The sequence below is a fragment of the Mesoplodon densirostris genome, chromosome 4 (assembly GCF_025265405.1).
Source record: "Mesoplodon densirostris isolate mMesDen1 chromosome 4, mMesDen1 primary haplotype, whole genome shotgun sequence".
Classification (NCBI taxonomy): domain Eukaryota; kingdom Metazoa; phylum Chordata; class Mammalia; order Artiodactyla; family Ziphiidae; genus Mesoplodon; species Mesoplodon densirostris.
Genome location: NC_082664.1, coordinates 34,425,243 through 34,450,182, shown reverse-complemented (window position 1 = coordinate 34,450,182; position 24,940 = coordinate 34,425,243). Strand labels below are relative to the sequence as shown.

General features: G+C 41.5%; 2 protein-coding genes across 3 annotated transcripts in view; one reads left to right on the top strand and one right to left on the bottom strand.

The window, feature by feature from the left end:
• Window positions 1–12,457, bottom strand: part of DCAF5 (DDB1 and CUL4 associated factor 5) — a 110,064-nt gene extending 97,607 nt beyond the window's left edge. Inside the window, exon 1 of one of the 2 annotated variants that reach the window (XM_060095940.1) lies at window positions 12,183–12,457. In XM_060095940.1, coding sequence (XP_059951923.1) covers window positions 12,183–12,396 — 214 coding nt within the window. In that variant the 5' untranslated portion in view covers window positions 12,397–12,457. The remainder of the gene's footprint in view (window positions 1–12,182) is intronic. The other variant, XM_060095941.1, reaches the window with a different exon arrangement.
• Window positions 12,458–12,688: 231 nt separating this feature from the next.
• The window catches only part of EXD2 (exonuclease 3'-5' domain containing 2), a 95,531-nt gene continuing 83,279 nt past the window's right edge, over window positions 12,689–24,940 (top strand). The window contains exon 1 of the mRNA XM_060095938.1: window positions 12,689–13,161. The gene's annotated coding sequence lies outside the window, so the exon portion shown is untranslated. The remainder of the gene's footprint in view (window positions 13,162–24,940) is intronic.

Genomic DNA, 24,940 nt, shown 5'->3' with positions numbered 1-24,940 from the left:
AAAAGGCAAAGATCAATAAAACTGAAGCTGGTTCTCTGAGAAGATAAAATTGATAAACCATTAGCCAGACTCATCAAGGAAAAGAGGGAGAGGACTCAAATCAATAAAATTAGAAATGAAATAGGAGAAGTTACAACAGACACCTCAGAAAAACAAAGCATCCTAAGAGACTACTACAAGCAACTCAATGCCAATAAAGTGGACAACCTGGAAGACATGGACAAATTCTTATAAAAGTATAACCTTCCAAGACTGAAACAGGAAGGAATACAAAACATGAACAGACCAATCACAAGTAATGAAATTGAAACTGTGATTAAAAATCTTCCAACAAACAAAAGTCCAGGACCAGATGGCTTCACAGATGAATTCTATCAAACATTCAGGGAAGAGCTAACACCCAGCCTTCTCAAACTATTCCAAAAAATTGCAGAGGAAGGAACACTCCCAAACTCATTCTATGAGGCCACCATCACCCTGATACCAAAACCAGACAACGACACTACAGAAAAAGATAATTACAGACCAATATCACTCATGAATATAGACGCAAAAATCCTCAGCAAACAGAATCCAACAACACATTAAAAGGATCATACATCATGATCAAGTAGGATTTATCCCAGGGATGCAAGGATTCTTCAATATATGAAAATCAATCAGAGTGATACACCATATTAACAAATTGAAGAAAAAAAACCTTATGATCATCTCAATAGATGTAGAAAAAGCTTTTGACAAAATTCAACACCCAGTTATGATAAAAACTCTCCAGAAAGTGGGCACAGAGGGAACCTACCTCAACATAATAAAGGCCATATACGAAAAACCCACAGCAAACATCATTCTCAATGGTGAAAAACTGAAAGCATTTCCTCTAAGATCAGGAACAAGACAAGGATGTCCACTCTCACCACTATTATTAAACACAGTTTTGGAAGTCCTAGCCACGGCAATCAGAGAAGAAAAAGAAATAAATGGAATACAGATTGGAAAGGAAGAAGTAAAACTGTCACTGTTTGCAGATGACATGATACTATACGCAGAGGATCCTAAAGATGCCACCAGAAAAGTACTAGAGGTAATCAATGAACCTGGTAAAGTTGCAGGATACAAAATTAATGCACAGAAATCTTTTGCATTCCTATACACTAACAACGAAAAATCAGAAAGAGAAATTAAGGAAACAATCCCATTCACCAGTGCAACAAAAAAATAAAATACCTAGGAATAAACGTACATAAGGAGGTAAAAGACCTGTACTCAGAAAACTATAAGACACTGATCAAAGAAATTAAAGATGATACAGACAGATGGAGAGATATACCATGTTCTTGGACTGGAAGAATCAATATTGTGAAAATGACTATACTACCCAAAGCAATCTACAGATTCAATGTAATCCCTATCAAATTACCAATGGCATTTTTTACAGAACTAGAACAAAAAATCTTAAAATTTGTATGGGGAAACAAAACACCCCAAATAACCAAAGCAGTCTTGAGGGGAAAAAACGGAGCTGGAGGAATCAGACTCCCTGACTTCAGACTATACTACAAAGCTACATTAATCAAGACAGTATGGTACTGGCGCAAAAGTAGAAATATAGGTCAATGGAACAGGATAGAAAGCCCAGAGATAAACCCACGCACCTATGGTCAACTAATCTATGACAAAGGAGGCAAGGATATACACTGGAGAAAAGACAGTCTCTTCAATAAGTGGTGCTGGGAAAACTGGACAGCTACATGTAAAAGAATGAAATTAGAACACTCCATAACACCATACACAAAAATAAAGTCAAAATGGATTAGAGACCTAAATGTAAGACTGGACACTATAAAACTCTTAGAGAAAAACATAGGAAGAACACTCTTTGACATAAATCACAGCAAGATCTTTTTTGATCCACCTCCTAGAATAATGGAAATAAAAACAAAAATAAACAAATGGGACCTAATGAAACTTAAAAGCTTTTGCAAAGCAAAGGAAACTACAAACAAGACAAAAAGACAATGCTCAGAATGGGAGAAAATATTTGCAAACGACTCAACGGACAAAGGATTAATCTCCAAAATATATAAACAGCTCATGCAGCTCAATATTAAAAAAACAAACAACCCAATCCAAAAATGGGCAGAAGACCTAAATAGACACTTCTCCAATGAAGACATACAGATGGCCAAGAAGCACATGAAAAGCTGCTCAACGTCACTGATTATTAGAGAAATGCAAATCAAAAGTACAATGAGGTATCACCTCACACCAGTTAGAAGGGACATCATCAGAACATCTACAAACTACAAATGCTGGAGAGGGTCTGGAGAAAGGGAACCCTCTTGCACTGTTGGTGGGAATGTAAACTGATAACAGCCACTATGGAGAACAGTATGGAGGTTCCTTAAAAAAACTAAAAAGAGAACTACCATACAACCCAGCAAACCCATTACTGGGCATATACCCAGAGAAAACCATAATTCAAAAAGACACATGCACCCCCAATATTGACTGCAGCACTATTTACAGTAGCCAGGTCATGGAAGCAACCTAAGTGTCCATCAACAGATGAATGGATAAAGAAGATGTGGTACATATATACAGTGGAATATTACTCAGCCATAAAAAGGAACAAAATTGGGTCATTTGTTGAGATGTGGGTCGATCTAGAGACTGTCGTGCAGAGTGAAGTAAGTCAGAAAGAGAAAAACAAACATCGTATATTAACTCATATATGTGGAACCTAGAAAAATGGTACAGATGAACCGGTTTGCAGGGCAGAAATAGAGGCACAGATGTAGAGAACAAACGTATGGACACCAAGGGGGGAATGTGGCAGGGGTGGGGGTTGGTGGTGTGATGAATTGGATGATTGGGATTGACATATATACACTAATATGTATAAAATGGATAACATAAGAACCTGCTGTATAAAAAATAAATAAAATTAAATTCAAAAACAAAGGGGCTTCCCTGGTGGCGCAGTGGTTGAGAATCTGCCTGCCAATGCAGGGGACACGGGTTCGTGCCCCAGTGTGGGAAGATCCCACATGCGGCGGAGCGGCTGGGCCTGTGAGCCACAACTACAGAGCCTACGCATCTGGAGCCTGTGCTCCGCAACAAGAGAGGCCGCGACAGTGAGAGGCCCGCGCACCGCGATGAAGAGTGGCCCCTGCTCGCCGCAACTAGAGAAAGCTCTCGCATAGAAACGAAGACCCTACACAGCCAAAAAATTAATTAATTAATTAATTAAAAAAAAAAAAAAAAAGAAGAAGAAGAAGACAGCCAAGACCAAAATCCAGTTGAAGTGACTTTTTGTCCTGAGAGAGACCTGCTTGAGTGGTGAGTTCTGCAGCTGTGACCAGAACTGTGCTTACTGGCTCCAAGCCCATGATTCATCTCCCTCAACCGCACCCCCTTCCTCTGTTTCCACATAACGGGAGCAAAAAACAATTAGCAAATCAGAGTGATAACACAGGGAGATGAGAATATAAGGAAAAGGTCATATCCTTTTAAAATGTATGTAACGTTCTAAAAATTTCAGAGCAGTTAGCAGCACGTCGCAGAGCTCATGCAGACCGAGGCTGGAAATGCAGCTCCACCACAAACTACAGGTTTCACAAATTAACTTCTCTAAGCCTCAGTTTCCTCATATGTACAATAAGGATAACAGTACTATCTGTACCTTAGGAAAGATTCTTTTATAAGTATTAGATGTGATCATGTATGTAAATGTGCCTGACACATATTAAACACCCCCCAAATAATATTTGATATATGAATGACATGCTCAAATATTAGCTATTTTTATTGTTAAACATTTATTTTTATAAACAGTAATGCCTCGAACATCAGGAGAGCCATTCCTAGTTAATTTGGTAGGCACTGGGGAGCACTGTAGATTTTTGAGGGATCAGCAGGGTGTATGAGATAATGAGTTAAGCTTTAGGGAGCTTATATTATGTTGGCAGTAGTGACCAATAAGCATTAAAGCTGAAAAGAACAAAAACTTGGGAAGCAGCTATTGGAACCAAATTTTCTACAAAGACCAAGGTAATAGACAAGATAATAAAAAATCTTTTTTCCTTCCTAGAATTCTATTTCACTTCCTTTTAACCAGAAATGAATTCCAATTCTATTGGAATTCCAATTTCTATTGAATTCCAATTTCTATTTTTCCACTAATGCCCTACCTGTTCTCATTACAGAATCCTCAGCAGTCATTTATCAATGCCCTTTCTTGATTCTTTGGCACTTAATTAATGCAATTAATACAAAACCTTCAAATCCCCTTATCTTTCTAGATAATAGGTAACACTGGCTATTTTCCAAGTGGCAAATAAGACATATGAAGTGCTTAGCAGAGGGCCTGGCACACATTATCTGCTAAATAAGTGTTAAAAAAAAATAACCCTTAGAGTTATCATTGAGATTAAAGAGGCAGACATAGTGTGTTCTCATTAAATATTTTTGTTTGTTTGTTTTGTTTTTTTGCGGTACGCGGGCCTCTCACCATCTCGGAGCGACGCGCAGGCTCAGCGGCCACAGCTCATGGGCCCAGCCATTCCGCGGCATGAGGGATCCTCCCGGACCGGGGCACGAACCTGTGTCCCGTCCCCTGCATCGGCAGGTGGACCCGCAACTACGGCGCTACCAGGGAAGCCCTCATTAAGTATTTTTAACAAATAAACATAAGATACCTATGTAAAGCAAGTTATTCACAGCAAAACAGAGAAATACAATTTATCATCTAAGAGGGGCAACTAGAGTTGCACATGTGCTTAGGAATTGCTAACAGTCAGTTTTCAGTTCTTCAGAAGAGCTCCAGAAAAGGCTGCCTATCCTATAAGAAGAGGGACAGAAAAACATAAAAAGGCAACCTGGAAACAGCACTTGCCTAGAAGCAATGAGTCCTACTTAACAGTCCTCACTGCCAAAGATTAATCAAGCAGCTCTGAACAAGTCACCTTTCTACTTCTCCACTCCCTTTTCCATATAATGAAGACCTTTCCATCTCTCTGATTCCATAAGAAGAAATAAAAAAGGGTTACCTAATGTACTATTTCCCAAGCTACAGTTAATCATGATCACCTTTTGATTTTTGCCATATCCACACAACACAGTCACCATTATTTTACTTTAAACTGACTTTTAAAAATTTACCCTTGGGGCTTCCCTGGTGGCGCAGTGGTTGAGAGTCCACCTGCCGATGCGGGGGACATGGGTTCGTGCCCCGGTCCGGGAGGATCCCACATGCTGCGGAGCGATTGGGCCCGTGAGCCATGGCCGCTGAGCCTGCATGTCCGGAGCCTGTGCTCCGCAGCGGGAGAGGCCACAACAGTGAGAGGCCCGCGTAACGCAAAAAAAAATAAAAAAAATAAAATAAAATAAAATTTACCCTTGCCTTAAGCAATAAATCCATGAAAGCTATTTTATATATGCTAGTTAACTTTTCTAACATGTATAAAATAAATGTACTATTAAAATGTAAATATTCATTCAAAGATCACCTGAAATCAGCTTATATACGCACACTTTGGCAAACAGTAACCTAATCCCTATAACTTAAAATCAAAAATTTTAGAGAACACAGAATTCAGTAGAAAAGAAATGTAATTTCACATCGCCACAATAATCTAAGAGTTAATCCTAATAGATCAATATTCAGTTCTTAAATTATAAGAGACAATACTTTTAATATAACATAGGGCACCAAAAACTGAAAACAAAATCAATTCCTTCTTAACCTACATAATCTTTATTTGAATTAGGATTTTGGTTCCTTTAAGGTTGTCTTTAATTCCACCCTTGAGTATTTAAATTCAGACTAAAACAATAGGAAAAGCAATTCTTTCTTGAAACCATGAAAAAGAAAAAAGAAAAATCAAAATTAAGCACTGTTTATAAGCAATGAAAGGGCTCTTCACCTTGCTCAATGCATGAGAAAATAAATGCACCCACTTCTTAACTCAGCATTCAGAAAGCAGTACCCCTTTGTCTCAAGTTTTTTTTTTTTTTTTTCTTTTTGCAGTAAGCTTTTTATGAGGTTCAAGTTAAACAACAACAGTAATAACAGTTGCAGCAGCAGTAGCAACCAGAGCAACAGCATGGTCTAGGCCCTTGTGCTAAAAACTTTACAAGTGTTATTTCATTCAATCCTCACCACAACCCTGTGAGATGTATCACTGTCCTTATTATATGACTCTTAATCTCTCTATATAACTGTGGATACTTATATCCCATAAGAATATGGGAGAAATAGAAATAGGACTAAATAGTGAGTCCAATTATAAATATTATGCCCAAGTAATTGAATGCCTCTCCCCATTCACAACTCCTACTTAATTAACACTTTGAAATAGTATAGTTGCCGATGCTATCTGAAAAGCTTCTGAGGGTGCTTTTTCTACATTTAGTCATAAGCATTAAAAAAGAAATCATAATCTCTCACTGTAACTCGAAAGTTCACACTATGGGCTATTAATCTGCTAGTGCTACAAGTTCCAATGCCTTAAACATCAATTCAGGGTAAATAATATTACAGCAACTCTTATCCCAAAGAGCTAAATATTTTTATTTACTGCTAAGATTCTATTTACCAAAACCATTTATAAGATATAAGAAAGCAGAGAGTTACATATACAGAGCTACACTCTTTTTTTTTGGCTGTGCCTCACAGCTTGTGGGATCTTAGTTCCCAACCAGGGACTGAACCTGACCCCCCACAGTGAAAGCGCTGAGTCCTAACCACTAGACTGCCAGGGAATTCCCCCAGAGCTACATTCTGATTGGTCTAGCAGGCAGAATGCAAGAAGATGTTCATCTTCTTCCCCAAGAGAAAATAAAAAGACTTTTAAGCAAACATATTTCCATTCTGGGGAAAAGGAGAAACCTAAGAGGAGGCAATGGAGGCAATTTAAAGAAAGAATCAGATGCAACCAAAGACTTAAAAGGTAAACCCAGGCTATCCCCTAAATATGTATACTAGCATAAACTCCTTGATGGTGTTAGGATCTCTTGTAAGTAGTACTTAATGTTGTTCCTTATCTCTCAAAGAACTAACACCCATAAATATTCTAAGATAAGACTGCATCAGGCATAAGCTGTCTTTTATAGAGTAACGTTCACTCAAACCCTTATAGTTCACAAAGTACCTTCACATATGACATTTCATTGAATAGACCTCCTTGTTAGGTAGTGAGGGCAATTTGTTAATCCCGTTTACTGATGAGGAATGAAGGAACTTGCCTAAATTCGTACAATCTGTGACTGGTGGAGCCTCCAACATATCACGTGACACCAAAGCCCAGGCTCTTTCCCCACCATATCGTGCTTCCTCATTCCACATCAAAAAATCACAAAACTATCCTGTCTGCCCCATTTGCACATGTCCATTACCAGCACTGTAAGAACAAGTATCAGCTAATAATGAAACCACAAGTTACAAGTACAAAGGGGAAAGAAAACAAACTCAGCATTTTTTTTTTTTTTTTTTGTGGTACGCGGGCCTCTCACTGCTGTGGCCTCCCCCACTGCGGAGCACAGGCTCCGGACGCGCAGGCTCAGCGGCCATGGCTCACGGGCCCAGCCGCTCCGCGGCATGTGGGATCCTCCCGGACCGGGGCACGAACCCGCGTCCCCTGCATCGGCAGGCGGACTCTCAACCACTGCGCCACCAGGGGAGCCCCAAACTCAGCATTTTTGCTGAGAGGCTGGGAACTCTGTTCGGTACCCAATCTAAACTTTGCCTAATGTAGCTGTCACAACAGCCCTTCAGGTGGGTGCTGGTATTCCCACTGCTTAAATCAGGAAAGAGAGGCTTAGCAACTTGACTAAAGTTACACATTAAATGACACAGCAGTGATTTTAACCATGTGTATGCTATACCACACTGCCTTACATGATATCACAGTAATGCCCCTTTCAGCAATAAAGAAAAATACTTTTTAGGTTAAAATACTTTTGTATTTCAAAATGTCAAAAAAAACATCCTCCCACTTGTTGCTGTCACACACTCACTTCCCAGCTGAGCACCTTTTCTCCTTCCTGGTTTTCTCTGCTTTACTCTTAATATCTGCTGGCCTCATTGTGCCCTGGAAAAGGGCTAGCTGTTAGAACAAAAAAGCAATGACGTATCCTTAACAAACAGCATTTTATAAGGCCATAGGAATCATGCAAATATTATTTTTGGCCTAGGTCTAAGTTATTTCTATCAAATAGTGTGTGTCAGGGAATTCCCTGGCAGTCCAGTGGTTAGGACTCGGCACTTTCACTGCTATGGCCCCGGGTTCAATCCCTGATCGGAGAACTAAGATCCCACAGGCCGAGCTGTGCGACTAAATAAATAAATTAAATTAAAAGAACAAAAAAAGACAAAAACAAAACAAAAAACCCCAAATAGTGTGTCAGTTACAAGAAACGTGAGCCTGCCCAAACAATTAGAAAATGAAAACAGTTGGGCAAACTATGGACAATCTATCATTTTAAAAAACTTTTTCTTCCAGTTTTGATATATAATTGACATACAGCACTGTATAAGTTTAAGGCATACAGCGTAATGATTTGGCTTACATACATCATGAAATGATAATCACAATAAGTTTAGCGAATTCACTCTCTCATATGGATATAAAATTACAGAAATAGAAAAAAAATTTCTTGTGATGAGAACTCGAAGGATTTACTCTCTTAACTTTCATATATAACATACAGCAGTGCTAATGATATTTATCATGTTGTACATTATACATTCATCCCTAGTACCTGTTTGTCTTATAACTGGAAGTTTGTACCTTCTGACCGCCTTCATCCAATTCCCCTGCCACCGGCCCAACCCCCGCTCCCTCCTCTGGTAACCACAAGTCTGATCTCCTTTTCTGTGGAACAAACTATCACTTTAATCACCACTTTCAAGAGCTTTAACCAATCCAGACAAGATACAAGCACTACAACAAAATGCATAAAAGTAATCTCATTACCATCCTAGAGTCTGGCCTTCCATCACATTTTTGGTGAAGCATTAGGGATTGATAGCATTAGCCTCAAAATACCATGTGCTCCTCCCCTCAGGTGTTAACTGCTAACGAAGGACAATGATAGATAAGATGTAAACACCTTAAATAGTTTTAAATTTGGGAAGATTATTGAAGGACTTCCCAGAACAAAATTTAATTAGCTTTAACAAGTGTATTTAGGACTCCCAGAGGGGGCTTCCTTATCTGAAGCGAACAGGAGGAACTTTCTGTTGCATAAGTTGTACTCATACTAGATGGTGAATAAGCTAATAAGGCTTTTAACCAAAACTCTACCTTTCAGGGAACAAGTAAGAAAGCTAACACTAGCTGAGCTAAACTGGAGGGGCAGGTGAAAAAGCCTACTGGAAGACTAGGAACAAGGACAGGAGTAGATAAAAAGGAAACAGGACGAACTAAGCTAGAGGAAGCGTGCAGGGAAGGAGGAGGAGTAAGGGGCAAAGAAAGTTGGAACCCAGTAAGTACTGATGGAGATGGGCAACTCAGGCCTAGAAAAGAGAAAATGAATGCCTAGAACCAGAAGGTTTACCAGAGCCTGCCTGTGGAAAGGACCCTGCTCCTCTATAGACTAAAATTAAGATAAAGGAAATGAACCGGTCAAGTCTAGAGAAAATTGGGTTCATTTAAGACATGGGGGAAGGTACTACACAAGGATAACTGGTAGAGAATGGAGGCAACTTTTTAGCACCTTTAAAAAAGTGTTAATGGGGACTTCCCTGGTGGTCCAGTGGGTAAGACTCCACCCTCCCAATGCGGGGTGCCGGGTTCATCCTTGGTCGGGGAACTAGAGGCAGCAACTGGGACTTGGCGCAGCTCAAATAAATAAATATATATATATTTAAAGTGTTAATGAACTTTAAATGGATAAAATGTATGGCATGTGAATTATATCTTAATAAATCTGTTATTTTTAAAATGGTTATGCAGAACCTAGGGACAGGACAGGAATAAAGACGCAGACGTAGAGAATGGACTTGAGGACACGGGGAAGGGTAAGCTGGGACAAAGTGAGAGAGTGGCATGGACATATATACACTACCAAATGTAAAATAGCTAGTGGTAAGCAGCCGAATAGCACAGGGAGATCAGCATAGCACAGGGAGATCAGCATAGCACAGGGAGATCAGCTTGGTGCTTTGTGACTACCTAGAGGGGTGGGATAGGGAGGGTGTGAGGGAGATGCAAGAGGGAGGAGATATAGGGATATATGTATAGTTGATTCACTTCGTTATAAAGCAGAAACTAACACACCACTGTAAAGCAATTAAACTCCAATAAAGATGTTTAAAATAAATAAATTAATTAAAAGCGTGTTAAATTGAGCAATGTATGACCGCATTTATGATTTAACACGATTAGCTCAGTCTGTAACAGCACCCCCCAAATTCCCTCACCCTGTAGGGTGCATTTACTTGTGTCTGGGAACATGTCTGTTGGAATACATCAGTCTGGGAAGGAGACAGGAGTATGATGAATACAGAAGTAGCAGCAGGGGAGAAAACTGGGAGCTCTGTAAAGAGCTCTTCCCCCATCTTTGCCCCTGGAATTTTTGGCCCTGTGGGGGAAGGAAGCTTTTGTTTGGGGTATGTCTCGAAGTGGAATATCAGATTTCTTCAGGAGATGATCTAGGACCAAAATCTACCTAGTCAAAGAGAAAACGATCTGAAGTGGAAAAGTCAAGTCAGTTCTGGAGAAACCCCAGAAGGTTTATCATGAAATGATCACAAGACTTATCTCTGTTACCCCCAAATTGGACTGCACACCCCGTGTCACTTCCGAATGTTACTCGCGAAGAAGACGGATGCTTTGCCATGATCCCAGAAGTTTCTGGCGAGCTGCCCACTGACGTAAATTAGAAAACCATTCGGGGACCGGCCTGGGTGAAGCGAAGCGCCACGTCCAGCGCTGGGCTCCCCCTTCCTCCCTCTCGATATAGGAAAAGGGACGGGGTAGGGAGGGCAGAAGGCGAGCGGGAACGCCAGATCAGCCGTCTTCGCCCTCCTCCCCTGAGCCGGATTTCGGGGAGCCGCCCCCAGCGTAATCCATCCCCACTCGCCAGCCTTGGGCCCGCGACCCCCGTGATGAGGGCGGCGGCGAGCGCCCCCACGGGCGGCAGGCGCACCTCCCCCGGAGCAGCTATCGCCGCCACCCGCCCGGCCCCGGCCTCCCCGGGAGCAATAGGCTATCGATTCAACTGCCTGTCGCTAGGAGCCCCGAGAGAGCGAGGCCTACACCGCCCGGCCGGAGCGCCGGCCTCGATTTCGCCACTTACCCAACACCGGAGGGGGAGCCGGGGGGCAACCAAGCCCAGTTGGGCGGGAGGAGGAGGCGCGGAGACCACCTGCAACGGCAGGCGCGGGGAAAGGGGGTGCGGGCTCGGGGCTCCAGCCAACAAGTCTCCCGGGGTCGTCCACCCCCCCACCCCCTGCCTCGCAAGTTGCGCATTCAAGTTCAGGCCGGTGCCCCTTGGCCTCCAGAGCCCTCGGCACTCCCAAAGCCATAAGAAAAACAAGATACGGAAGAGGCCACCCCAGGACCCGAGGAGATGGCGCTGGGCCCCTGAGGGCGACGAGGGGGCAGCCCAAGGGGACCCGCTCGTCACCTCCCCTCCGTTCACCCGGAGTCGCAGCCCCGACCCCTCCGGCGGCCGGCCCTGTCACAGCCCGGCCCCCGGCCCCAAGGCCCCTTCCCGGGACGACGGAGACGGGGGCTCGAGCTCCCCACCGCCGCCCCCGGCATCCGGCGTGCCTCGGCCTCCTCCCCCACCAAATCGCTCAAATGCCCCCAGCACCTTTTAAAGTACGCGGAGGAAGAGTTTCCCATCAAACTTTGTCAAGCGGTAACCTCGCCCCCCTCCCCGACCCACACTTCCACCGCAGTCATCAGGAGAGATCACTTTACACTTGGGATAAAGCGAAATAAGGACCTGTCAACCATTTTAGGTCTTTTTTATAGAAGACATCCTCTCCTACCCCTCTCTCCCTCCCTCCCCCGCCAGGGTTTTAATTTGACACCCACCTTCCCACCGCCGAAGAGGGGGTTGAGGAGGGAGGGGGTGGGGACGGAGGGCAGGAGGAGGGTGGCGAGGGAAAGCGGAAAGGGGAGGTTGGAAGGGGGCCGGGAGGCGCGGGGAGGGGAAGGGGGTTGATTTACCTGAGACCAGCCACTGGCCTCCATTGTTGGAGAATTCAATGGCATTGACACAGCCGAAGTGGCCCAGGAGGTCCTTCTTGTAGAGGTTTCTGCAGCCTCGCAGGCGTCTCCTCTGAAAGTCCTGAGTGAGCAGGGGGTCCCCATGCAAGCCCCGCTGGGACAAGAAGCCCACCACTGACCTCATGCTGCCCCCCAGGCCAGCTCTCCTCTTCATGCTGGAACCACTGCCGCCGCCGCTCACGCCGCCGCCCCTCCCTCGGCCTCACGCGCGGCCGGCGCTCTCCCCCCACCCGTCCCTCCCCCCGCGCTGCTATCCGGATGGTTCTTTAACCAGCCATAGCAGACGGAGCGAGGTGTGCAGACACTCGGTGGCGTTCGCGGCTTCCTGACGGTCCCCTCCCTCCCCTTCCCCCTCCCCTAGGCTCCTCCCTCTCCTTCTCCGCCTCCTCCAGCAGCTGATCCTCAGCTGCGGCCGCGCTTCCGCGAAGCGCGCGGCCCTTCCGCCGCTGGCGGCGGGGGCCAGGGAACGCGGGTGGCGGCGGCTCCTCCCCCGCCGCGGGCCGAGGGCCGAGGGCCGAGGGCCGGAAGAACTCGGGCGGCTGGCCTCTAGACCGCGGGCGGCGGCTCGGCTTTCCCGCCGCAGCTCCTCCCCACGCGAGGACCGGGGTCGCTCTGGGCGGAGGCCGGGCTGCACCCCCTGAGCGGTGCACTCTGTGAAGTTGGAGGCGCGCAACGATCAAAGTGGCCGCGGGGCTGCGGACTCGCCTTCCTCCCCCAGAGGCCGGCGGTCCATCGCCGCGGCGAGTGTGCTCCCGGCTCTTTTTTTTCCGGTCCGGAAAATGCAGCCCGAGGTGGCAAAGAGGTGGAGGGAGGACTGCGGGCAGAGGCTCCGGTTGTTCTCCCTCAGTTCGCCTCATCCTTGGGCCGCCCGAGCCCTGTCCAAGGGAAAGGAACCAGGAGTTAGGACTGGACACTCGGGGTAAGGTTGCTTGGGGCCCCCCAAAGAAAGTTTTGACACTACCCCCGCCCCATCCAGTTTCCTAATTTTCCCTTCTTCCAGCCATTTAGTGAAAAAGGCTAAACTGGGTTCCATCGGTTAGATGATGAAGTGGTATATGGGGGAAAAAAGAGGGGGGGGGGGGGGAGGAATTTTTAACAGAAAAGAAAATTGCCAAAACCGAGTTGAGAAAGCTCAGGTAAGCAGAAAGTACCTCTGTTCATTAGTTCCAGGTACATCTGCAAGACACAAGATGCATTATTCGAAAATAGAAATATATGTTATTTAATTGGGTGCGGTGAGCCCCTCTTCAAGGCCTTGAGTGTGGAGCTCTGAGGCTGTACAGCTGTTAACCAGCAGCTGCGTTCCAGGCCAGAAGTAGCTGCACTACAGTCGTCTGGGAGCCTCCACGGTGACCCCAGTGAGGAGACAGGTGCTAAGTGCCTTGGAATATTAATGGAATATTATTTCCCTAAACAGGAAAATGTGTAATACTTTCTTTTAAAAAGTTTAATTCTCAGGATGCTTCATAGTGTTTCTTCATTATAATAGCACCGTAAAGATCAGTAGTGGTATACCATCTTGATTATAACCAGCATCTTTTGCTCATAGCAACCAACATCTTTTCTTCATAGCAATGTCTTAATGTGTAATTAAACATGTATTTTTGTGATTATATCAGCATGTTCCCCCTATAAGTTCTCTGAGAGCAGGGACCATGCCTATTCTGCTCATGGGTATATGACCAGAACTAGCACATGCTGGAACTGAGTAGCCACTCAAATATTGAATACATGAATGAAGTCAGGGAAAGGGGAAGGTAATGCATCAGTGGCAGATGCATTGGGTTTGAGGTATCCGTGCTTCATTCCAGTGGAGATGATTTCAAAGCCAGTCTCCCATCTCACTGTTCGTTTGCTTGACCTACTCAATCCACACATTCAAAAACAGGGAGCCCTCTGGCTCCTTCCAATTAATAGGACATCATTTATACCTACTTTGTTTTGCCTGGGGTGGGGTGGATGTGCACAGTAATGATGTGGTTGAAGTGGCCTTTACTGTGGCAATATATGACACCCTCCTCTCCCCTCTCAAGCACATACTTCTCCACAATTTTAAATATGACTCGCTTTTCCCCAATCCCTGGAATAACTGTCCCATTTATCTCAGCCTAAAAATAGACCAAGATCCGATCACAAGCCAGCCCAATTCTAGGACCTTGCTGGATACTTCCTTAACTGTTCAGTGACCAGCCAGGACAGAAATGTAGGGACCTCTCAGTCTGTTTATATCCTACTGCTAGTATGCGCAGCTTTTTGTAAGGAGAGTGCAGAAAATCTCTCTTATTCATGTAATTAGAGTTGCCAGATAAAATGCAGGATGCCCAGTTTTGTATGAATTTCAGATAAAGAATGAATAATTTTTTAGCATAAGTATGTCTCATGTAGTATTTGAGATATACTGAAATTATTATTCATTGTTTATCTGAAATTCAGATTTAATTGGGCATCATGTATTTTTGTTTGCTAAATCTGGCAACCCTAACTATAATATAACCCAACTTCAGAAGATCAAGCCCCACCATAGCTGTTTGCTTTTATTATGAATTTGACATAGTCCCTTGTGTCATTTATTGCAAACTAATAATGTTGTACATAACTATATAACACAAACATTTAATTAACTTCAATGACCATATGAGCTTGGCCTTTTTGATATAGGCATTTATTGTAAAAAAAAAGCCAGTGTACTTAGCTTAAAAATAGCAAATGAGGGACTTCCCTGGTGGTCCAGTGGTTAAGACTCTGCGCTCCCAATGCAGGAGACCCAGGTTCGTTCCCTGGTCAGGGAACTAGATCCTACATGCTTCAACTAAAAAGATCCCGGACACCGCAACTAAGACCCAGTGCAGCCAAATAAACAAATAAATATTTTAAAAAATAGCAAATGAAATTGGACTCCTGAGTAATCTCTCCAGTACATAGACTATGTGGAGGAAGAGGGAGAAAAAGTAAAAAATTCATATTTTTCTTACCTAGGCCAAGAAACTTCTGTATATTAACATTCACATTCAGGAAGCCTGGAAACACTGTTTTGAAAATTCATTCTGGAAAAACCAAGATATGGAAATTACTGAACATGGGAAGTCTTGCTTAATTGCTCCACCATGAGTTGAATACTGATTAAACATAGAATTGCCAGAAATTCATTTACTCTTTGACTTCTGTTTTGCTTGGCCCTGATATCACTAAAGAAAAAGTAAAGAATCTTTAAAAGCACTAGGTGCTAAGGAAATGTTCAAACATTAGAAATTGTTTGTTTAAAAAAAAAAACCTAAGAAAATGCTAAGGCCTTTCTCACACATTTACTAAATTTTAGCATATTAAGGGCTATGTATGGATACTAGCATCAGAAATTTTTCACTTCAAAATATTTTCAACTTTAAAATAAAATAAACTGCTACTCATAGATAAGAGATATTAATTTAGACAACGATCAATGCGTCAAATATATGGATAATTTAACTACTGTCATTTAAATTTTAAAGGATAAGTTATTGGTCATTTCAAACAGTCAACAGTCAATTTTAATTTGGGGGAAAAAAAGAAATATCTATTTAAGTGCAATTTCCTCCAACAAGATCTATAGGACATACATCCATTCTTTTTAAATGATAATTTAAGGGCTTCCCTGGTGGCGCAGTGGTTAAGAATCCACTTGCCAATGCAGGGGACACGGGTTTGAGCCCTGGTCCGGGAAGATCCCACATGCCGTGTAGCAACTAAGCCTGTGCACCACAACTACTGAGCCTGTGCTCTAGAACCCGTGAGCCACAAGTACTGAGCCCGCATGCTGCAACTACTGAAGCCCGCGCATCTGGAACCGGTGCTCTACAACAAGAGAAGCCACTGCAATGAGAAGCCCGTGCACCGCAACGAAGAGTAGCCCCCACTTGCCGCAACTAGAGAAAGCCTGCACGCAGCAACGAAGACCCAACGCAGCCTAAAGTAAATAAATTTTTAAAAATGATAATAATAATTTTATTAGATATAATTGATATACCATAAATTTCACGTTTTTAAAGTTAACAATTCAGTGGCTTTTAGTATATTCACAAAGTGGTGCAACCATTACCACTATCTAATTTCAGAACATTTTCATTACCCCAAAGAGAAACGCCATTCACATTAGCAGTCACGCCCCATTCCTCCCTCCTCTTAGCTCCTGGCAACCACTAATCTATCTACTATCTCTGGGTTTGCCTATTCTGGACATTTCATATGGGTGGAATCATATAATATGTGGTCTTTGTGTCTGGCTTCATTCATTTAACAGTGTTTTCAAGGTTTATATTTGTTGTAGCATGTGTCAGTACTCTATATTTGTTTCTTATACATACAAATTATACTCAGTTGTATGGACAATACCACGTTTTGTTTCTCCATTCTTCAGTTGATAGGCATTTGGGCTGGTTCCACTTTTTCACCATGATGAATAATGCTGCTATTAACATTTGTGTACAAATTTTTGTGTGGACATGTTTTCATTTCTCTTGGGTATATATACCTAGTAGTGGAATTGCTGGGTTATATGGTAACTCTTATGTTTAACTTTGTGAGGAACGTCCACACTGTTTTCCAAGCAAGTGACCATTTTACGTTTCCACCAGCAACGTAACATGGTTCCAGGTTTTTCATATCCTTGCCAATGCCTGTTATTGCCTATCTATTTTTTTTTTAATTATAGCCATACAAGTGGGTGAAATGGTTTCCCATTATGGTTTTGATTTGCAATTCTGTGATGGCCTTTGATGTTGAGCATATTTTCATGTGCTTATTGGCCAGTTGTGTATCTTCTTTGGAGAAATGTCTATTCAGATCCTTTGCCCATTTAAAAATTATTTGTCCTTTTATTGCTGAGTTGTAAGAGTTCTTTACATACTTTAGACACAAGTCCCTTATCAGATTATCATTTTTATATATGTTTTCTCATATTGTGAGTTGTCTTTTCATTTTCTTGATTGTATCCTTTGAATCACAAAAGTTTAAAAATTTTGTTAAGGTCTAATTACATATTTTTTCTTTTGTTACTTGTACTTTTGGTGCCATATCTGAGAAACCCACCTAATCCAAAGTTACAAATATTTACTCCTATACTATTTCTAAGAGCTTTATAGTCTTAACTCTTACATTTAGATCCATTTATGATCCATTTAGATACATTTATGATCCATTTTGAGTTAATTTTTGTATATAGTGTGAGCTAAGGGTCCAACTTTATTCCTTTCCATGTGGACATCTAATCATCCCAACACCATTTTTAAAAAAGACTGTTCTTTCCGTCATTGAATTGCTAGTGTATGGGCTTCCCTGGTGGCACATTGGTTAAGAATCTGCCTGTCAATGCAAGGGACACGGGTTAGAGCCCTGGTCTGGGAAGATACCACATGCCGCGGAACAACTAAGCCAATGTGCCACAATACAGAGCCCGTGTACCACAACTACTGAAGCCCACGTGCCTAGAGCCCATGCTCTGCCACAAGGGAAGCCACCGCAATGAGAAGCCCACGCACCACAACAAAGAGTAGCCAATGCTCGCCACAACTAGAGAAAGCCCATGCGTAGCAACAAAGACCCAATGCAACCAAAAATAAATAAATTAATTAATTTTTAAAAAATTGCTCGTGTATAGATACACAATAGATTTTTGTATATTGACCTTGTATCCTGCAAATTTACTTAACTCATTTATTAGCTCTAATTGGTAGGTAGGTTTCTTAAAACTTTGATGTACAAAATCATGTCACGGGCTAATAGAAATACTTTTACATCTTCCTTTTCAATCCACATTCCATTTATTTCTTTTTTTTTAATCTAATTGCCTTGGCTAGAACCTCTAGTACAATGTTGAATAGAAGTAGTAAGAGCAGACATCTTGTCTTGTTCCTAATATTAGTCACCATTAAATATTATGTTAACTGTGGATTTTATGTGATTCTGTTATCAGGTTGCAGAACTTCCTTTTTATTCCTAGTTGTAGAATGTTTTTATCATGAAAGGGTGTTGGATTTTGTCAAATGCTTTTTCTTTGTATGCTGAGATGATCATATGGTTTTTGTCCTTTATTAATGTGATTCTCATATGTTAAACCAATCTTACATTCCTGAGATAAATTCTACTTGGTCATGGTGTTTAATCATTTTTATATTTTGCTGGATTCACTTTGCTAGTATTTTGTTGAGGATTTTTGTGACTATATTCATAGAAATGTTTGTTTTCAGTTTTCTTGTGATGTCTTTGGTTTTGGTATCAGGGTAATACTGGCCTTATAAAATGAGATGGAAGTCCATCAGCTATTTTTTGGAAAAGTTTGTGAAGGATTAGTGCTAATTCTTCTTTAAACATTTGGTAGGATTCACTAGGGAAGTTGCCTGGCCTGGGCTTTTCTTTGTGGGAAGGTTTTGATTACTGATTCAATCTCTTGTTATAGTTCTATTCAGATTTTCTGTTTCTTCTTGATTCAGTTTTGGTAGTTTGGGTGTTTCTAGGAATTCATATTGCTTATCTAATTTGTTGGCACGTTGATAGTATTCCCTTATAATTCTTTTTATTTCTGTAAAGTTGTAATAGCACCTCTTTCATTCCTGATTTTAGTAATTTGAGTCTTCTCTTTTTTTCTTGGTCAGTCCAGCTGTCTTGTCAATTTTGTTGATATTTTCAAAGAACAAACTTTTGGTTTTTGTTTATTCTCTCTATTGTTTTTTGCTTCTCTATTTTATTTATTTCTGCTCTAGTCTTTATTTCCTTCCCTCTGCTTGCTTTCAGTTTAGTCTTCTTTTTCTAATTTCTTAAATTGGAAGGTTATATTACTGATTTGAGATCTTTCTTTTTAATATAGATATTCACAGCTATTAATTTCTTTCTAAGCACTGTGTTAGCTGCATCCTATAAGTTTTTGTATGTTGTGTATTTTCATTCATCTTAAGGTATTTTCTGATTTCCCTTGTGATTTCTCCCATTAGTTAAGAATATATTGTTTAATTTCCACATATTGTGAACTTCCTAAAATTCCTCCTGTTATTAATTTCTAATGTCTTTTTTTTTTTTTTTTTTTGTCCACACCGTGCGGCTTGTGGGATTTTAGTTCCCCAACTCGGGATGGAACCTGTGCCCCCTGTAACCACTGGACCGCCAGGGAATTCCCTCTAATGCATTTTTTAAAAGGGGCATTTTTCACAGGTCTTGAAGTGAGTTTCCAGTCTGTGAAGTAATTGAATTCAGTAATTAAAGTCAGAGTATCATTTATTACTAGAATTTTCAAATCACAATCCAACTTACTTTCCAGACATTTCGTTCAAGTTTTCCATGCATAATTCTTTAAAAAAAAATTTTTTTAACAACTTTATTGGAGTATAATTGCTTTACAATGGTGTGTTAGTTTCTGCTTTATAACAAAGTGAATCGGCTATACATATACATATATCCCCATATCTCCTCGCACTTGCATCTCCCTCCCACCTTCCCTACCTCACCCCTCTAGGTGGACACAAAGCACCAAGCTGATCTCCCTGTGCTATGCAGCTACTTCCCACTAGCTATCTACTTTACATTTGGTAGTATATATAAGTCTATGCCACTCTCTCACGTCGTCCCAGCTTACCCTTCCCCCTCCCCGTGTCCTCAAGTCCATTCTCTACATCTGCATCTTTATACCTGTCCTGTCCCTAGGTTCTGCATAACCATTTTTTTTTAGATTCCATATATATGTATTAACATACGGTATTTGTTTTTCTCTTTCTGACTTACTTCACTCTGTATGACAGACTCTAGGTCCATCCACCTCACTACAAATAACTCAGTTTCGTTTCTTTTTATGGCTGAGTAATATTCCATTGTATATATATGCCACATCTTCTTTATCCATTCATCTGTCGATGGACACTTAGGTTGCTTCCATGTCCTGGCTATTGTAAATAGAGCTGCAATGAACATTGTGGTACATGACTGGTTTTGAATTATGGTTTTCTCAGGGTATATGCCCAGTAGTGGGATTGCTGTGTCATATTGTAGTTCTATTTTTAGTTTTTTAGGTAACCTCCATACTGTTCTCCATAGTGGCTGTATCAATTTACATTCCCACCAACAGTACAAGAGGGTTCCCTTTTCTCCACACCCTCTCCAGCATTTACTGTTTGTAGATTTTTTGATGATGGCCATTCTGACTGGTGTGAGGTGATACCTCATTGTAGTTTCGATTTGCATTTCTCTAATGATTAGTGATGTTGAGCATTCTTTCATGTGTTTGTTGGCGATCTGTATATCTTCTTTGGAGAAATGTCTATTTAGGTCTTCTGCCCATTTTTGGATTGGGTTGTTTGTTTTTTTGATACTGAGCTGCATGAGCTGCTTGTAAATATTGGAGATTAATCCTTTGTCAGTTTCCATGCATAATTCTTCGTGATGAATAAAGAAATCCAGTTTGAAATAACCTTTATGGAGTGAAAGTGAACAGAAATTCTCAATGGCCAGGATTATTCATTTTGATATTTACTCAGTGGTATCTTCTGTGCTGTTCTATGCCAACCATCTGGGTTTTGTATATTTGAAGTTTTCTTGACAAAATCATCATGAGCCAGCTGTTTTCACTTATTTTTAATTTTAGGTTTCCACATGAATTACCCCTGGTGAGTGGGTTAAAACAGTTATTGTTTATTGCACTGGGTATGTAGTCACATAGCCAAGATTTCTTTTCCAGAGATGGTTCCATGGATATATAATGTTTATGGAGCATCCTCAGTCTGCTAAACACCATTTAGAAAATAAAATTGGGCAATGCCCCTTCCCCAAAGTAAAATATACCGAAGGAGAAGCAAGAAGATTCTTCAATAAAGATGTCAAATATAAATTGTCGTTGTGGGTTCAGTGGTAATCGAGGACAGGCTCCTGGAAAATGAACTGATCACAGCATGTGTTTATAAACTTGTTTCCCCTCCCTTCTGAACAAACCACATGAACTCAAGATGTAAATGGTATCATCAGTATTCTTGACTATAGTATAGATCCCACTTAATTTGGAGCTGGAAGTATGAGCTTGCTTAAAGATAATCATTATTCAAATCACAAAAGATAAAGCCCATAGGATCTCAGAAATCACCTGGTCAAATCCCTTCACCATTCTTTTTTTTTTTTTTTATTGGCGTATAGTTGTTTTACAATGTTGGGTTAGTTTCTACTGTAGAGTGAAGTGAAGTAGAGTTCCCTGTGCTATACAGCAGGTTCTCATTAGTTATCTATTTTATACATATTAGTGTATATATGTCAATCCCAATCTCCCATTTCGTCCCCTCGCCTTTCCCCCCTTGGTGTCCATACATTTGTTCTCTACATCTGTGTCTCTATTTCATGGGTTTTTTTTTTACATTAATTTATTTATATTTTACTTTGGGCTGTGTTGGGTCTTCATTGCCGTGCACGGGCTTTCTCTAGTTGCCACGAGTGGGGGCTTCTCTTTGTTTCAGTGCAGAGACTTCTCATTGCGGTGGCTTCTCTTGTTGCAGGGCACAGGCTCTAAGCACGCAGGCTTCAGTAGTTGTGGCATGCGGGCTTAGTAGTTGTGGCTCGCGGGCTCTAGAGCGCAGGCTCAGCAGTTGTGGCGCACAGGCTTAGTTGCTCCGCGGCATGTGGGATCTTCCCGGACCAGGGCTCGAACCTATGTCCCCTGCATTGGCAGGCGGATTCTTAACCACTGTGCCACCAAGGAAGTCCCTCACAGTTTGTTTTGATTACCATTGAATCTACAGTATCAAGAAGAGGTCCTGGTCACTAGTTGTTAGGTGAATGAATCTTCCTGAAATGTCCCTGGTCAATACTCTCTTCTCTGTCATATCAGGTCCAGCCTCCTTTATCTGCCTATCAAGTTCCTCCATGATTTGTCTCCACCATATCTATAATTATATTTCCTGTTACTCCTCATCACACATCCACCAAGTAGGCTGGTAGCCCATTCTTCCCTGTATACCTATATGCTCACGCTACTCTACCAAATCCTATACATATTTTGAGGTCCACTTCATCCATTCAAATCCTATATATACTTTGAGGTCCTCTTCTTCCACAAGCCTCTTTTCTAACAATTTTAGGCCACATTAGTTTTCCTTTCCTAAGATTCCTGTTACGGTTACTGTTAGCATCACAGTTTACCATTTAAATGTTTAATATTTCTATATGCCTGTGTAGTTTTAAAAAGTACCTCACATACTTTTTTTAGCTTTGTAACAATCCTGCGTGGTTGGACACAAATTATTATTCATTAACTCCAGAAATGTTTTTGAGCATTTACAATGTACCAATGCCCTAGGAAGACACAAGGAATATAATAGTGGGTAAAAAAAGAAGACCCTGACCAATGTTCATAGTACTTATGAGACAGAGACAGACTTTAATCAAATAATCATGCAGTAAATGTAAGATTACAATACTAACAATTGCTAACATTTACATTTATTGAGCATTTATTATGTGGCTGGCACTGTTCCAAGTCCTTTAGAGATATTAACTCATTTTATATTCTCAACCACCCTATGAAGAAAGTATTATTATTCTATGTTACACATGAGGAAAATTACAGTTATGGTACATAAAAGTGTGTGGTAACTCAGTTTCCATATATAACAAATTCTTATTGGTAGAGCCCTTAGATCAGTGACTGATGTATAGTAAACATGTCTGAGTATTAGCTGTTATGATGATGATGGTGAGAGATTAAAATGGGAGAATCCTATTAGAGACATTAAGGGGAGCTATGATCTGAAGGAAAGGCAAGTGTGAATGTGGCCAAGTGGACAGTTGGGTGGCCGTGTTCCAAGCAAAGGCAACAACACATGCAAAGGCTCTGGGGGCAGAGGGGGTGGAGGGAGACCTAGAAGGCACTCATTGTGGCTGAAGCACAGCTGGAATGGAACATGATATCAGATGAGGATGCAGCCTAGATTCTGCAGGGGCCTGGCCATGTTGAAGGTTTTAGTCTTTAAGAGTCACTGAAGGGTTTTTAACAGGGGTTTATCTGATCAGATATGCATTTTATAAGATTATTTTGGCTACTATGAGGAGAAAGGATGGAGGGGGCTGAGAGCGGATTAGGGTAGATGATTAGGAAGATTTTCCAGGAGTACACAGGGAGAGAAGATGGTAGCTTGGACAAATCCAGTGAAAGTAGAGTTAGAAGTAAATGGATCTAATCTAAAAAGATAGAATTTGGTGATGGATTGGAGAGATTAGGGGTTGAGGGACAAGACATCAGGGCCTAGGTTTTTGTATAACTGTTCATTGAAATAAAACTGGAAAAGGCTAAGTCATGAGTTCAGTTATATATACATTGAATTTGAGATGCCTCTGAGACTTCCAAGAAGAATTGATAAGTAACCTGAGTTCAGATGCATGGTCAAGGCAGAGGTCATCGATAAAGAGGTGGTGGTAAAGTCCGAAGCATGAACAAGAATATTCAGAAGTATTAACTGGAAGGAAAAGAAAAGAAGGCCTAGAACCGAGCTTTGAGAGATGCTTGGGGTTAATGCATGGATAGAGGAGGATATACTTACAAGGAGTCAGAAGGAGTGGTCAGAAGGATAAGAAAAACACTGGGAGAGTACTGTCATGGAAGCTGGAAAAGAGAGCATTTCAAGAAGGGAGAGTGGTCAAATTGTGTCAATTGTTGTTGGAAAGTCAATAAGATGACTGAAAAATGTTGGATTTGTTGACACTAAGATTTTATCAGTGAGACATAAGTGATCTCAATCAGAAGTCCTTCATGGGTGTGATAACGCAGGACCCCAGAGGAGAACTGGCTGAACAGTGAGTGGAAGGAAAGGAAATGAAGGCAGTTAGAGGAGTAGCTAGAAGGGAAGCTAAGATCCAGGAAGGGTTTTGTTTTCTTTAACAGAAAAAAAAAGAAGAGAGAATGTTTAAAACCATTGAGAAGGATCCTATACAGAGGAAAAAAAAATTGAAAAAGATATATAGATGAAACCAGACTGTATAGTCCACAGGGAAGGGTTCTGAGAAGGCAGGGTTGAGGGAATCCAAAACACAGGAAAAGAATTTGGCCCTAATTAGGAGGAAAGACAGCTCCTCCATTAAAACAGGAGGGAAGGAAAACAGGATGGGTACTGGTGAAAGTAGGATTATATGTTTAGTACTAAGAAGGTAGAGAATGGGATAGTTTCTATTTTTTCAGGAAAGTCAATTGAGCTTCCACTGGACAGAATTTATTTTGCCTTGTTACCAGTTAAATACAGTTTACATAAGTTGTAAAATACCTCAAAAGCAATAAAAAGCTAGAATCAGATAACGTGGAAAGGTCTGCTCTAAAGAATGTATAGTTTTCTATTGGAAACACCAGTTATATTTTTTGCTTCTTCCAAATTTCAGTACACCTCTCATCCCAGAGGTATGTGGAACCTGAGTGTATAAACAGCACCATTTGGGTGGGGCAACAGGAAAATAGTGTCCTCAAGGGAGAGTCAGATTTTAATAAAGGTAAGAAATTGAAGAGAAAGCTTGACAATGCAGGGGCTTTTGCAGGCTGTGGATAATAAGTTCTAGAGGGCACAGTGGAAGAGTTTGGAAGGTAGGGTGAGGCTGAGAGAAAGGCAAGGTTGTAGAGAGTAATATAGGCATAATAATACATTAGCACTTTGGTTCTCAACGGGGGAGGGAGTTGCCCTCCCTCCCTAAGGTTGTCAGATAAAACACCAGAAGCCAGT